Genomic DNA, 14,452 nt, shown 5'->3' on the forward strand with positions numbered 1-14,452 from the left:
CAGATGGCCACAGTACAATGTTAAAAGAGGAATGAGTTTACATGCAGCTGTATAGGGATTTAAATTCCTGTCCTTTGTATTCAAACACAGTGTATCAGTTTACCAGAGCCAAACCCAGAAAACCAGAACCAGACCTGCAGGTTGATCTGTGGCCAAGATCTGATTGATCAGATTGCGTGAGTGTGAAGTACATGTACATGATCAGATAATTACTTAAAGCCAACCAGAAAGCGAGAGTGTGTCCCTTCACTGAGTCTTTGGCACTTTGACACACTGTTCTTAGATGGATAAAAGTGTTAATAGGTGGTCGTTTCCTCTTTGGCACATCTGACTCGGGTGTCAAAAGGAGACTTATTCTGCTAATGTTGGATCAGTGCTGCCAAAGATAACAGGAGGGAAGCAGGCTGCAAAGCTCATATTGTTCCTCTGGCTTTCATGGTTCAAAGTAGTATCTCTACTCTCTCACATGTTTACACACACTCACACACACACACTCTAAATTATAAGTAATACAAAACACAGTGTCTCAATACTAGATTTTTACCTCTGCCAAGGAGGTTGTGTTTTCTGTTTGTTTGTCTGTCTGATGGATGGTTTGTTTGTCAGCAGGATTACGCAAAAACTACTGAACAGATTTCCATGAAATTTGGAGGTAGATGAGACATATAGGCCAAAAAGAAACCTGCAGTTTGGTGAAGGTCCAGGAATTTATTTTATCACTTTCTTTAGCATTGTGAGTAGATTGTTTTTCTATTTTTCGTGACATTTTCACAGATTTCGCAATAATGCACGTAGACTGCTGAAAAACAAGCATATTTAAAGGACGTACTTAATTTGTCCAGTTTGGTTCAGCAGGGGTTGAAACTGTGGCCTTGGCGGAGATGTGCGTTCTACTGAGTACCATAGTAGTTAATAAATCAATTATGATATTAGTAAATGTTAACATTGATGTACCCTCTTATTTTATAATGCCTTAATGAAACATTAATATAAAATAACCATTATCTTAACATATCAGATGTTCTGCAGTCTCAACAGGGGATCAGATATCTGACTTTGACAGTCATTCACAAGATAATAATATAATACAATATATACACATACTCTATTTAGGTTAGCTCATTCACAAATGCATACACTGGTGTGTTTTATGGCTGAAACAAAAAGCAGGCTTTATCTGTGCCAGACATTCTTTAAGGAAGAGGTCATGCTCTTTGCTGGGTTAAAATGAACAGTTGCTTCTTTTGCTCAGAAATGCTGGAGGAGTGCAGATTTAGTTTACCTGTAAACCTGTCTTTATCAGTCTCTCAATATCTGTGTTGCTTTCTTTGAAGCCGTATAAGGTCAGTGTACAAACCAATTGTGATTTGTGACTTTCATTTTGTCAAGATGTTTGAAGCACAGTTTGTGTTTCCTGTAAATGTAGCAGTACAAGTTTTAACAGGTGCTTTGCGCAGGTGGCTTGAACCCAAATTTTGGTATATTTGAATCACTAGTCATGTTTGCTATTTGACTTGGCTACAGTTGTTATTTTTTCCTTGAGAAGATTCATGCTGCCATTTCAGTGGAAGGAGTGTATGTCCTGAAAAACCTGTTTTGGTGAAAAGGAAAGTGCTGAAATATCCTTAAGGACAATGTGCACTTTATTCTGATTTTAGTTTCTCTTTCTGGCTTCCAGCTCCGGGCATATGGGGGTTGTCGGTCACTGGTATCACAGTATCAGAATTACTATTGAGTCCGTATACAATATATAGGGATGAATAGTATAAAACTCTGATTGTAGAAGATATTTTTGAACTTAAGCAACAAAGAGTTCATAATAACGGTGACTCTGTGTTTTTCCATTTGTACTATAGACTGTGTAGGGTTGCACATGTTCCTCTGTGCAGCAGCAGCTCTCATAAGAAAATTGATTCTTCCAGTGTTAAGATGCTGCAGGATATAAATTCAACAGATGAATTCATGGCTCAGCAACAGTGGTTTACTTGAGATGTGTCAACTGTTTACTGATACTGGTCATTAATAGATCATCAGCCCAACAGAACTGAATGCTCTCTTTCTATATGTACAATTGACAAATGGGAAGCGACTCTATCTACTACATACAGTTTATGCTTGTTTCTGTATATAATGACAGTGGAAGAGACTTGCATATCATGAGAGGTGGGTTTGTTTTATAATGGTTGCTTCATTCATTTGGATTCTACAGGGATCATGAACTGTTGCCTTCATAAATGAGAACAAAAAACTGACAGATCTGGACTTGAGACTAGCTATATCTTTTATTTATATATAATAAATGTTTACACCAACAGGAAATGATGCAATTCAACTGTTACTTTAAAATGTAATTACCAATGAAACATTCATTTTTACCAAGAATTATATATCATAAATTTTTTAATTATTATTTTTGATAATAACTTTATTTGTTATTTCTATTAGTATCGAATAACCCCCCCATGATTTTGGGGGTCCATTGTCCATCTGTGGCTTTTGGACACAGCCATTGACTCCTTTGCTTCACTGTCATCCCTCACTATCACAAGTGGTCACGCGAGACACATTTGGAGACACAGTCTAATTCCTGGTGTGTGCGCATGTGATTGGATCATAGGAGACGGGTTGTTAATGCCAGGGCCTGTTGGATGTGGGTGGGATAGATGTAAAGAGGACAGAAGCAGAAGAGTCCTGGGAACAAAGTTCTTTCACACCACAGGGGTTCCTCTTCCTCCCCTGCCTTTCTCATGCAGCCTGCGTCTGTGTGCGTGTTGGCTGCTGCTTATACCCCACTGGAGGGGGGTGGGGGTCAGAGGAGGTTAAAGAGGTTGGAGTTTGGGATGAACATGCAGTCCCACTTTATGCTGTTGGTTTTTGTTCCCTGCTGCTTTCAGTCTGTTTTTTTATGTTTTACTGAGCCAGTACAGGTTCTCGGCTCAAATCATTGTCTCCATAGATTGAGTCACAACTTAAGCTGTAATACTCTTGATCTGCTAACATTTAAGTAGCATAGTAGCCAAATCTAGACCACCTTTAGGTCACATCATTATAAGCAGGTTGCAGCACACACATGAACAACGCAGTAGGAGATTCTATGCTCAGACGTGTTCACAACAACCCAAAAATCTCCAGAGCATTGAGGTGAGGGATGGCGCATTAGTAACGTATTAGTTCTGCTGCAGAGGACACATTTCTGTTTACTTGTCGCTAAAAGCTCTCTTGACATCTTCGCCAATATATTCTACGTCTATGACTCCGCTTTTTCATCTCAGATATCTGCTTTGGTTATTTATTCTTTTTTTTTTTCAATGTGAGGAAGGGTTAGGGGACAGTTGTGCACAAGTGTTAAGTGGAGCATATCGAGGGTCTATATGTCATTTTATATACGTCTCACACAGGTTTGAGACTTTCTGGCAACAAACTAATTTTTGTCACTTGATGATGTAACCAACAGTGTGGTCAGCAGTGTGGCTTCCTTTGGGAAACATTTCCTTTCAGTCATTTTTTCCCTGTTTCGATCCCTGTTTGCTTGTGTTCTTACATAAAGGAGAGAAATGTTCTGCGCTGTTCCACCTGGCTCCAGTTGTGGCTACAATACATGAGAGAGAAATTATTTCTGTCTGCTTTGCTCTCTGAGGCTTCCAACTCACTTCCTGTGGCCTGCTGCTGGAATGTACTCCAGAATGATAAAATGACGTTAGCACATCCCAGACGATTCCACTACACCAGAAATATTTAGAGCTGTATTGTGTTTATAGAGAGCAGAGTACAGACCGGTGGCTTGTGAGTTATGTTAACAAGGATGCATCACACTTAGGCCAATGTTCTTCTTCAGTGAGGCCAGTGAGCAGGTGGTCTGACAGCTGCTGGGAAGCATAGACTCTTTATCTTGTGTTATAGTGAGTTTGTGGGAAATGTGCAGATCTTAGACTGTACATATATATATATATATATATATATATATATATTAATCCACCAGTATACTGGTGGTATTAATCCACCAGTATGATCTGAGTCGTGCTCTCAGAAGTCAAACTTGTTGTGATTACTCACATTGTGATTACATAGTAGAGCACATACCTCTGCCAAGTCTCAACAGAGCCCTTAAATTCTCCACCAGAACCGTCATGTTGATTTGGACATTGAAGATATATACAAACTGTTAATTTGCTCTGAAGCCACAATATCTCACCCACACATTAGAAGTAGTTACACATCTCGAATCTGCATCAAATTATGAACACTCGTGGATATCAGTTCCATAAATATCCCCATGTCATTATTGTGTTATTCACCAGGAAATCAATGAAAGTCAATGCCTTTCATGCAATGTGTGAAATCCTTTCTTTAGTCCAGATCTAGGGCGAAATGTTGTTTTTTCTTGGTCCATGTCCACCAAGGTTCTTGGAAATCTTTTTGGTAGTTTCTGTGTAGTCCTGCTGACAAACAAACAAACGGACGGGGGTGGAAACATGACCTTCTAGGTGAAGGTAATTAAACCATAGTTTACTCTTTGCACCTCGTTAAAGTTCTTGGCTGAACTGAACAAGCTATTTTCTAAAACAACTTTTTCCTACTTTTATATCATTTTCAACTGGATATCTGGTTTGGTGAGTGACCTTAGGCTTTTGGAAATTGTAGTGGACATTTTTTTTTACTATTTATTTATTTATATTTATTTATTCCACTCTTTTTCCAAATTTTTTACATTTTATGAACATGTAATGGAATCTTATAGGCAAAAGTTTATAGACTAAACCAACAATCTTTCAAAGAAAAACGTGATTAATAATGTAATAATCGTATGTAACAACGTAAAAAAGGATTTGTATCCAATAAACAGCTCAACAAAATAAGCCACGATGGCTGCACACTTGTATTTTGCAGCCGAGCTCTGGATCAGCACATTACTTTGTTTCGAATCAGCTAAGTTGTGTGTATCACCATGAAGCAGAGGCTCCAGGATACAAGTGAGGGTTGTCCTTTTTATCCGCGTCATGTTTGGTCTCTTTGTCTCATCAGCCATCGGCGCAGTCAAATGTTTTTTCAGGTGATGAGTGTGGTGTTTGTTGTGTGTTGGGATGGGGGGGTGGACGCAGTGAAGGCATCTTTGTTAGACGCACATAAGATACTAGTGTTTAGCTCGGCTTGTTATTGGTGTGAAAGGGCGGCCTGTTTAGGCAAATGTGTGTGTGTGTTTGTGAGGATCATTAACTGGAGGCTCTTTTAATTGAGTCAGAGTATGAGCGTGTATATTTAGTGGTATGGAACAAGTGGTGCAGAAATCAAACAGAGTGACATGTTACATTTGACTTTTTGTCATGAAGAGATTTCTTTAGCTTTAAAGACCCCATGAAATGTAAAATACATTTTCACAGCTTTGATCTGTTTTCCCTGGGTTAAATTCATATTCATTTTTGTGAATTTGCGAAATGTATGCAAGAAAAAACAATATCTTTGTATTTTTCACCAAAATCTGTCTTTTCTCTGCCTATAATGGTTTCAGCTGTTCAACTGGTGACCCATCCTGCACTCAGGGGCATTATGCTAACCTTGTGTCCGAGGATGACATTTTTAATGCCTTTTACTGACAAATACACAGCGACCTATACTGTCCAATTAATCGGACAAATCTGCAGGCGTAGGTGAAGGTGGCAGCGAGAAGTCCTGGACAACAGAGCAACCTGTCGTTATGACTTTCCTGATTAAGTTGCCAGTTAATGTCAACCTGGCTACTGTGCAACAATCAATATTTCCCTCCAAAGATAGGGAATCAAGGAGCACAACACATACACTCCACATGGTCTTTAATTACTATAGCTTTAGTACATGTTCATCAGTTTCTAGTTCATCTTTTGTTCTTCCTGGTATACTGGTACAGCCTCTCCTCTCTCTCCTGTCTTACACACACACACACACACACACACACACACACACACACACACACACACACACACACACACACACACACACACACACACACACACACTGTCCGTGCCAACAGCTAATGAAGGAGCGTTTCAGACAGACAGACAGAGGGAGCAGAAGGAGACGTGCAGAAATGAAACAAAGAGAGAAAGGAGGTAGAGGATGTCTGTGTGTGGAAAGATGACGTGGAGTAGAATTGGAGCTAAGCACGGAGACTGTTTGAGAATATGACCACAAAGTTGTAGAGAACCCTTTGAAGATGCAGACAGTTTGAATATGAAAGCAGTAAATGTTTGTTTGAGATGACTAAAAGTGGTTTTCATACAGGGACTGTCGTGGATTGGGAGAGAAGAACAAAGAAACAAGGGATGGGCTGCAGTTACTGTCCCCTCCCCAAAACCACCTGCGTCTGCTCCCTGTCAGACAAAGCAAATTATCCATACCAGCACATCACTTCATCTAATGTAATCTGTAAATATACCATCAGCTTTGACAGATTTATACATGTCCAGGTTTCACAGGAGAATGAAACAGGATTTTATTCAATTAACACTTTTAAATCAATATTTAAAAAATATATAAAACATTCTAAACGTGAGAGTTTTTTCAGGTGTTTTAAGACATTGTTTGCAGCATGCAGCAGTGACCATAGAGCCTTTTGTAGCTTTAGATCAGTATGCACGTCAAGGGCACGTTGCCTTTGTGGCAGTGGGCACTGCAGCTGCACCACTGTATCACACTGATCTGTGACTGTATCAGTAGCTTTCTGTGTTTTGATTAATGGAGCTGCGCGAACACACATCAGTGGAGAACGAGCATTTCATAGAAAAAGAAGAATGAATGGGAGATGCACAGGGACAGACACATCAGACTAAGAGGAAATTGGTCAGTAAAAAAGCGTGAGTAATGCTGATGCCTGTTGCCATGGTGATTGGGGTCAATGAATGGTTGCCATGGAGCTCGCTTCTTGGAATTCTGGGAAGGGGATATTTTTGTGTGTCTGTGTGTGTGTACAGTCTGAACTTGTGGGTGGAGCACAGATGAAATTGTATATACATTATAAATGTGTTTACAGTTTGAGTCTGTGTATACATACAGATCAAGTGTCTTAATGGAATCGACAAGATTTCTTCACAGTTTTTTCACAGTATTACATATGATATCATGAGCAGGCCAAAATGTCTAACTTTTATATCTCATCTCTCAATTTTGGAATTTAATTTTGGGTTTACACATTTTATGATGAATGTGTCATGTCTTTATTAAACATGGGTGGGTGAAGCCTTCATCTACTTTTTGGTGGGTATTATGGGTAAAATCCTCTGTCATGTTATAAACAATTTTAGTGAAAATCAATCATCAATGGCCTCAATGGGTGAACAAGCCAGACAGGTCTATGTGTTTGAGGTTGATCTAGTGAATTAATTATCTGACAAATAAAAACACATTATACATTATTATATTATATATATTTTATACAGTTCAGATGTTGCTGTGCTTATTGCTTCATGATACAACGATGCCAACAACGGTCTGATAGAAACATTAACAAGACAGATACCACAGTATAAATAGCATGACAAAATCTGACAGTTGACAAATTTGTACATATCTTCATATAATCCACTGCTGCTACATGTGTCACGTCTGACATGTCTGTTCTCAGAGCTGCCATGGTAATTAGGGTCTTATAAACCCATGAGGGCTGAGCATAATCAGACACACATGCATATAGGACAACATGAAGATGTGTGTGAAGTGAAACATGCCTGATGATGCTTTTAAGTTCCACTTCTCCAGTCACTGCTGTTCACCTGTTCAAAATGTTGTTTAATACTCACCTTTGGAGATTTTGATTAAACTGTGTTTTTAGAAGGTGTCTGTCAATGTGTATGTGTAAATACTTGCATTTGTGAGGACCATTTTGAGAAAAAGGCTTGTTTGTGGGTTAAGACTTGGTTTTATGATTAGGGTTAGAATTAGGTTTAGGCAAGGTTGTGTTGGCTAATGTTGGGGTAAGGTGCCTAAAAATGCATTTCACTATTGAGTGTCCTCACTAAGATAGAAGTCCGTGTGTGTGTGTGTGTGTGTGTGTGTGTGTGTGTGTGTGTGTGTGTGTGTGTGTGTGTGTGTGTGTGTGTGTGTGTGTGTGTGTGTGTGTGTGTGTGTGTGCTCAGACATGAGACCGTGGATTTACTTTTCACCCACCTGATGTCAGTGTAAAATGACCTTATCACAACTTGAATTTCTGAGTTAATCTGACACTGTTGATTTTAATCTATAATTAGTCCAAAATGTATTTTACACAAATAATCACGTATACTTAGGTCAGTGGATCAGATTAGGAAGCAACAGGACAGGTTGTCCTATTAAATCTAATCCTATACACACACGTTGCACTGTTGTCCCAATAAACCTGATGAGATGCGGCTATTCTGATTTAAAGCTGACAATCTTCAGTTGCAGCTTGTTCGCTGCTGCTCCACTCCCCTTGTTTAACAGGTCAATGTGTCCGATTTTCACTCTATTTAGTCACGTTTGTTTTACTCAAGGCCCATTGTGTGTAACAGACATGTATCATGTCATTTCCAGTGAATATCTGTGCTGATGTCTCGTATGATATTACAGTATTTGGCCATTGAGTCAGGGCCTGTCTGGTATCAGAGGACTGTCCCCTGTGCCGCTGTCCTTCTGGTCCTCCAAGTGATGCTGATCTGAATTTGATGTTGTGTGACACATCGAGTCTGGAAGACATGGGGGCCCCGGAAATGTCTCATGGCTCAAAGCAATACTTTGCGTGTGTGTATGCGTCTATGCACATTGCTCTCGTGTGAGGAGATTGGAGAGGATAACCACGCAAGCTTCATGCTAGAGTACACACAGCGTGGAGGACAAGAATAGACTCACACTAGTGCAGATGCTTGTTGGCGCTGATGGGAGTACACGTGGAGCAAGTGCACGTGAAAATCCCCTCCCCCTCACTGATGACGTCAGACCCTGTACAGTATGTTGCCACTGGCACCAAGTATGGGCCCATCCCCCGCTCCTGCATCATCTTCATCATTTCAGCTTTGGGGAGTTTTTCAAGTGTGTGAGACACACACTCACACACACACACACACACACACACACTGAACACACAAAGGAAGCAAGCATCACTGAGACACAGTTTTAAACACACTCACAAACACACATGCAGATATATATCATCTTTATCCTCAATGCTGTGGCATCCTCATGCAGCCGTTGTGTCTTTCAGCATTACCCATAATCCTCCTTGGGAGTCAATCTAACTCCATTTCACTTTAATCCCATAACTCTCTGGTGCATTCAGTTGTAGAAAATTAATAGCCAAGATAATGTACACTGTAGGAGGTACTGAAAGGGGCAACTAAGGACAAACATGCATTGTCAAGCTCACACATGCTCTCATTAACACACACCTTTATCTATGTGCTTCTGGTTTGGGGTTTTAACGTTTACAACCATAGAGTGTATTGATTTTCCAAAAGCACAAACAACCTGCGACACAAATCACAAGAACCTCAGTCAGTTTGTCTCTGTAAGTCTTTGTTGAACATGAAAACTTTGATCAGTAGAGTATCAGCCTTACTTAAGTGTCGTCCTTGTCATCAAATGTCCGTGAGTGCTTATTGGCAGCGTGTGCCGCCAGAGACATGCCACTCTTGTATTGAGCTTATCCTCTGCAATGAACAGCTGTTTGACATTGATTGTGTTGGTTCAGAGTGACTGAATGGAGAACATGATGCTGCTTGGGAGTGGAGCTTGTATGTGTGTGTGCGTGTGGTTGTATTTCTGATTAAAATGCAGTTGAAGAACAGGAACTATATAAGTCAGTTGATGGATTGCCCTGCATGGCAGAACGTTTGCAGTAACAACACACAAAGTGCCACAAATTAAACAGACATCTTTATTAAAGGTCAATGCTCCATCACCTCTGTTCCCCAGTGCAGACCACATGCACATTGTAGTTTAAAAAAAAGTGCCATCTTTGTAAACAGTGTTTTGGATGAGAGGAGAAGAAGACAAGTGCAAGAAGGACACAAGTCAAGAATAAGCATTGTAAAAAAACAGAAGGAATTCTGGGAATGTTGTTCTTCGGAGCAGGTGGTGAAGCTGCTGACCCCACCGTCCCCACAGTCCCAACCTTTAGAAAACAAAATAGACACATGTGCCGTCACTTGATTGTTCACATGTTCTTGCTCTAGTTTGCTCTGAGTTTTCTGCTGTGATGTATTAGATCAGCTGTCATAGTGTTTTTACGAGTGAGAAAAAAGTCGGAGATGAGGGTGGGGTTGAGGTTTGTGTGATGAGATCATCATCTCACACGGTTTCTCTCTGGGTTATGTTCGACATGTTGCAGCACATGCAGGGTGTGACGATAACTCCTGGCTCTTGGCCGGGCTTCAGCTGATCCTGAGGACCTGAGGAATAAGTCTGGATTTATTTACCTGAGGAGACAGTCTGCCTTTTTTTGAGTTGTCAGCCACATATTCAGACAGCGCTTCTATATAGACACACTATTCACACACAGTCTTCGGAGCCGGTTTGGAGGAAATTAATGTAAATGGGTATTAAACCATCAACCTCCTGAGCTACAGCTGCCTATTCTTTTGCAGAATGATATTGGAGACTAATGTACAGTATTATTACAGTATGTGCCCATTTAATTAAGCATGTCTGTCACACAAATACATATATACAGTATACTTTACATATATTTTAGGTCACTGGCTCAGATTTGGAAGCAACAGAACAGGTTGACCTTTAATTAAATCGAATCCACACACACACACACACACACACACACACACACACACACACACACACACACACACACACACACACACACACACGTTGCATTGTTGTCCCACTAAACCTGATGAGATACGGCTATTTTGATTAAAACCTGGCAATCTTCAGTTCTTGCTTGTTCGCTGCTGCTCCACTCCCCTTGTTTAACAGGTCAACCTCTCAGATTTCGGCTCTATTTAGTCACATTTGTTTTACTGAAGACCCATTGTGTGTAACAGACATGTATCATGCCATTTCTAGTGAATATCTGTGTCAATGTCTTATATGATGTGAGTATTTTAGCCGTTGGGTCGGGGCCTGTCTGGTATCAGAGGACTGTTCCCTGTGCTGCTGTCCTTCTGGTCCTCCAAGTGATGCTGATGTGAATGTGATGTTGTGTGACACACAGACCAGACAGCTCATTTTCAGTTTTGTCCACGGAGGAGGTGAAGGATGTAGCCCCATGAATTGAAACACAGCTTGTGCCCCACATATATGGGGTTGCCATAACAACTGACCCTGTAAATGTGGTCATGGGTTTCTGTGTGTGTGTGTGTGTGTGTGTGTGTGTGTGTGTGTGTGTGTGTGTGTGTGTGTGTGTGTGTGTGTGTGTGTGTGTGTGTGAGAGTGTGTGTGAGTGCACTTGCATGCTAATCGGCTAATCGAAGAACGGTCCCAGGGGAAGGAAGGTAAAAGCTTCTCACCCACCCAAGAGCCATCAAGTCCCATTATCTTCAATTTAACATACATGTAACTTAAAAATGAACTAACACCTAATTTGAAGCGCTTTACTGCGTTTTTTCATTATTCAATGCTAAGATGCTGGTATCTTCTCATAAACCCGTCTCTGTTGCTGCTGCTTCTTTTAACAGCTCCCCTTATGGATACTTAAGTAACAGAGTGTGTCTCTGCATGATGTCATTCATTGATTTTCCAGCCTGGCAGTGTGGCCACTAATCTTCCAGAGTGATGCCTTTGTCGATCCAGTCATCAGGACTGATGTTCAACTCCCTGTGATGTGTGGTGACTGATTGCTGTGTGATTTGCAGTATGTTGTGGGGGAAAATAATGGTAGATGGTACAGAGAATATTATTCATTCGGCTCCACGTTGTTACTTTGATTCTTTTAAGTGTTTCCTTTCAATTATGCTTTTATCCCTCCCCTCCCTTTAATTCCCATTGTTCTACTTTACATGTCACAGACGATCATTTTAAATGTAAATCATGTAATTTAGTTATTTGGTATTAGTTACTGTAATATTATGGTTTACCACTAATCCAAAGAATCTCCCTCAAACATGGATTTCAATCTTTCTGACTGCGACCACAATGGGTTTCGTCTTCATTTGTGGTTCCTCTCTTCAGAAATGGAAGTCATCCCTCAGTTTGAGTCTGGAAATGACTGAGGAGCAGATATGATTAACTGCGTGGCTTTGTGTTCTCTCTACAGGGCTGGCATTGATGATGTGGAGACAGATGTGGTGGAGATCGAGGCGAAGCTTGACAAGGTATGAACAATGCTGAAGACTGTGCCACTCCTTAAAAATGTCAAATGTGCTGCATGCGTTTGTAAAACGGTTTTTATAGAGAAGCATTCAGACATGGCAATGCTTTTACTAAGAACAATTGCAGTACATTTGGCTTGGATTCACACTGTTAAAATGAAAAATGCAAACAGTACTTAATTTAGACAAATGGCTCACTGTATCTCTACCTGTCTGCCTCTCTCTATCTATGTGTGTCTCTCTGTGTGTAATTGTGTTTCTCATTTCTGTCTGTCATCCTCTCACTCTGGTTTATCTAAATGTCAAGGTTATTTAAGCAGGGAAACTCTGCAGACATAAGTTATTATATTTAATAGGTTCATGTGCTGCTAGAAACACACACACACACACACACACACACACACACACACACACACAGATGCTGATATGGAGCAGCTCCACTGAACAAACACTGATCAGCTTTATATTCTGTCCTATGTGATCATTACACAGAGCAGTCTTTGTCTCTCCTGCTTCACCACACCCTGCTGCCTCCATGCAACATTATAACAAATGATCATTATCACCTTTTCTGTGACCGTGATATGGAATAAAGTAATATTCCACCACCTTGAAATACAAGGTTTCAGTTTCATGCAGTGAAATGTGGCTGCACCATTTTCACAGAAGTGTTGAGTTGAAGGTGACTGAAAATACAAGAATCTTATTTATTGATAAAGAAATGTTCATATCGATGTGACTATTGTATTGAACTAGCAGTGTGTCACAGTTCTACATCCTTGTATCTGTCCCCTGATCCAGATTCTCACTAAAATGTAATTAGCTCCTCCCTGTGTAATACCGCATTCCTCCACCAAGTTTAGTGGTAATTCATCGAATAGTTTTTGCTTAATCCTGCTAACTAATAAACAAACACTGATGAAAACATAACATCCTTGGCGCAGGTAAAATTACTAAAACTGGTTAAAGGCAAACAACTGAATGTGGAGAAATGTCCTAGCTGACCATTCTAAGATCTTTTTTATTTTAATCTAAAGATGGATCCAAAGTGTGGAGGACCAGTGGGAGTGAATGGAGAAGTCTCTCTGGGGAGTCTATGAGCTGAGATCATGCCTCTGCAGATAAACTAATAGACTTGTGAGACAGGCAGCATTTAAAGGATGAAATGGTGTTGATGAGGTTAAGCAGTGGCCGCACCCTATTTGGTCTTGTATCCACTAGGCCTGGTTGATATGGCAAAAAATTATATCATCATCAATTAAATATTTTTACATCAGTCTATGTTGATAATAATCAGAATAAATGTCACTTTTTTTATTTCTTTGAAATTTAAAAACATTTTTCAAATCTGAGGTCAATCTATTATGTATTTACCTCCTCACTGTACTTACACAATGTATAACATCGATATATATAGATGGAACTTTTATTATATTACTATTGATTAAATTTATATTGCAATAATAATTGATATTGTGTCAATGTCTGCCCTGTTATCTCCTCTCACCTGTTTTTAAATGCATACATAAGCTAAGACTTCCTATTGTTCAACTGGCCCCCCTCTTCTGTATAACATACATCTTGTGGATAGCAAAACAGTCTGAATAAGAGAAAACTGCTGTTATTGTGATGAACAAGCTATTGAGATGATTGTGACATTTCCTAGATGTTGCAGCCCCTCTCAGGTTTATCAATAGGTCCACACAGTCACGGACCTCCACTATTAAAATAGCGAGCCAGCAGGCGACGCTTTGACATCTCAAACAAATGTCCATGCCCCCACCCCACTCTAACATCACACACTAAAATACACACACATATAAACACACATACCTACAGATTATTTCTGCCCCCGAAAGGTCAGGACCCTCTATTGAACTTTGATCCATTTGAGCGCCACTGAAAGATGGCCGTGCCGGGTTCAGAAAGAGAGCGAGGGGTTTCAATCAGGGTGATTTGTTCTCTTCAGCAGGGGTCCTCACACTGCTCTGTTAGGAGGCTCTGCAACTGCGTGAGGGATGGCTTCAGGTTGTTGAGGGTTCTTAGAGAGGAACAGGCTTGAGATTAATGATGGCTGAACCTGCCTGCAGCGTCCAAATGACGAACCAGTGTGGAAACATGCAGTGCTTTCCATTCTGATGGTTTCTATTAATTAGCTACAAAAATATAAACGCAATTATTTAACAATACTATTTATATAAAAG

General features: G+C 40.2%; 1 protein-coding gene across 4 annotated transcripts in view; it reads left to right on the forward strand.

Annotated features, from left to right (window-relative positions):
- The window catches only part of acap3b (ArfGAP with coiled-coil, ankyrin repeat and PH domains 3b), a 55,525-nt gene that overhangs the window by 14,510 nt on the left and 26,563 nt on the right, over positions 1 to 14,452 (forward strand). For all 4 annotated transcript variants that reach the window (XM_069509971.1, XM_069509976.1, XM_069509981.1 and 1 more), the window contains exon 2: positions 12,194 to 12,251. In XM_069509971.1, coding sequence (XP_069366072.1) covers positions 12,194 to 12,251 — 58 coding nt within the window. The remainder of the gene's footprint in view (positions 1 to 12,193; positions 12,252 to 14,452) is intronic.

This window comes from Paralichthys olivaceus, chromosome 2, assembly GCF_024713975.1.
Source record: "Paralichthys olivaceus isolate ysfri-2021 chromosome 2, ASM2471397v2, whole genome shotgun sequence".
In the NCBI taxonomy this organism is placed as follows: domain Eukaryota; kingdom Metazoa; phylum Chordata; class Actinopteri; order Pleuronectiformes; family Paralichthyidae; genus Paralichthys; species Paralichthys olivaceus.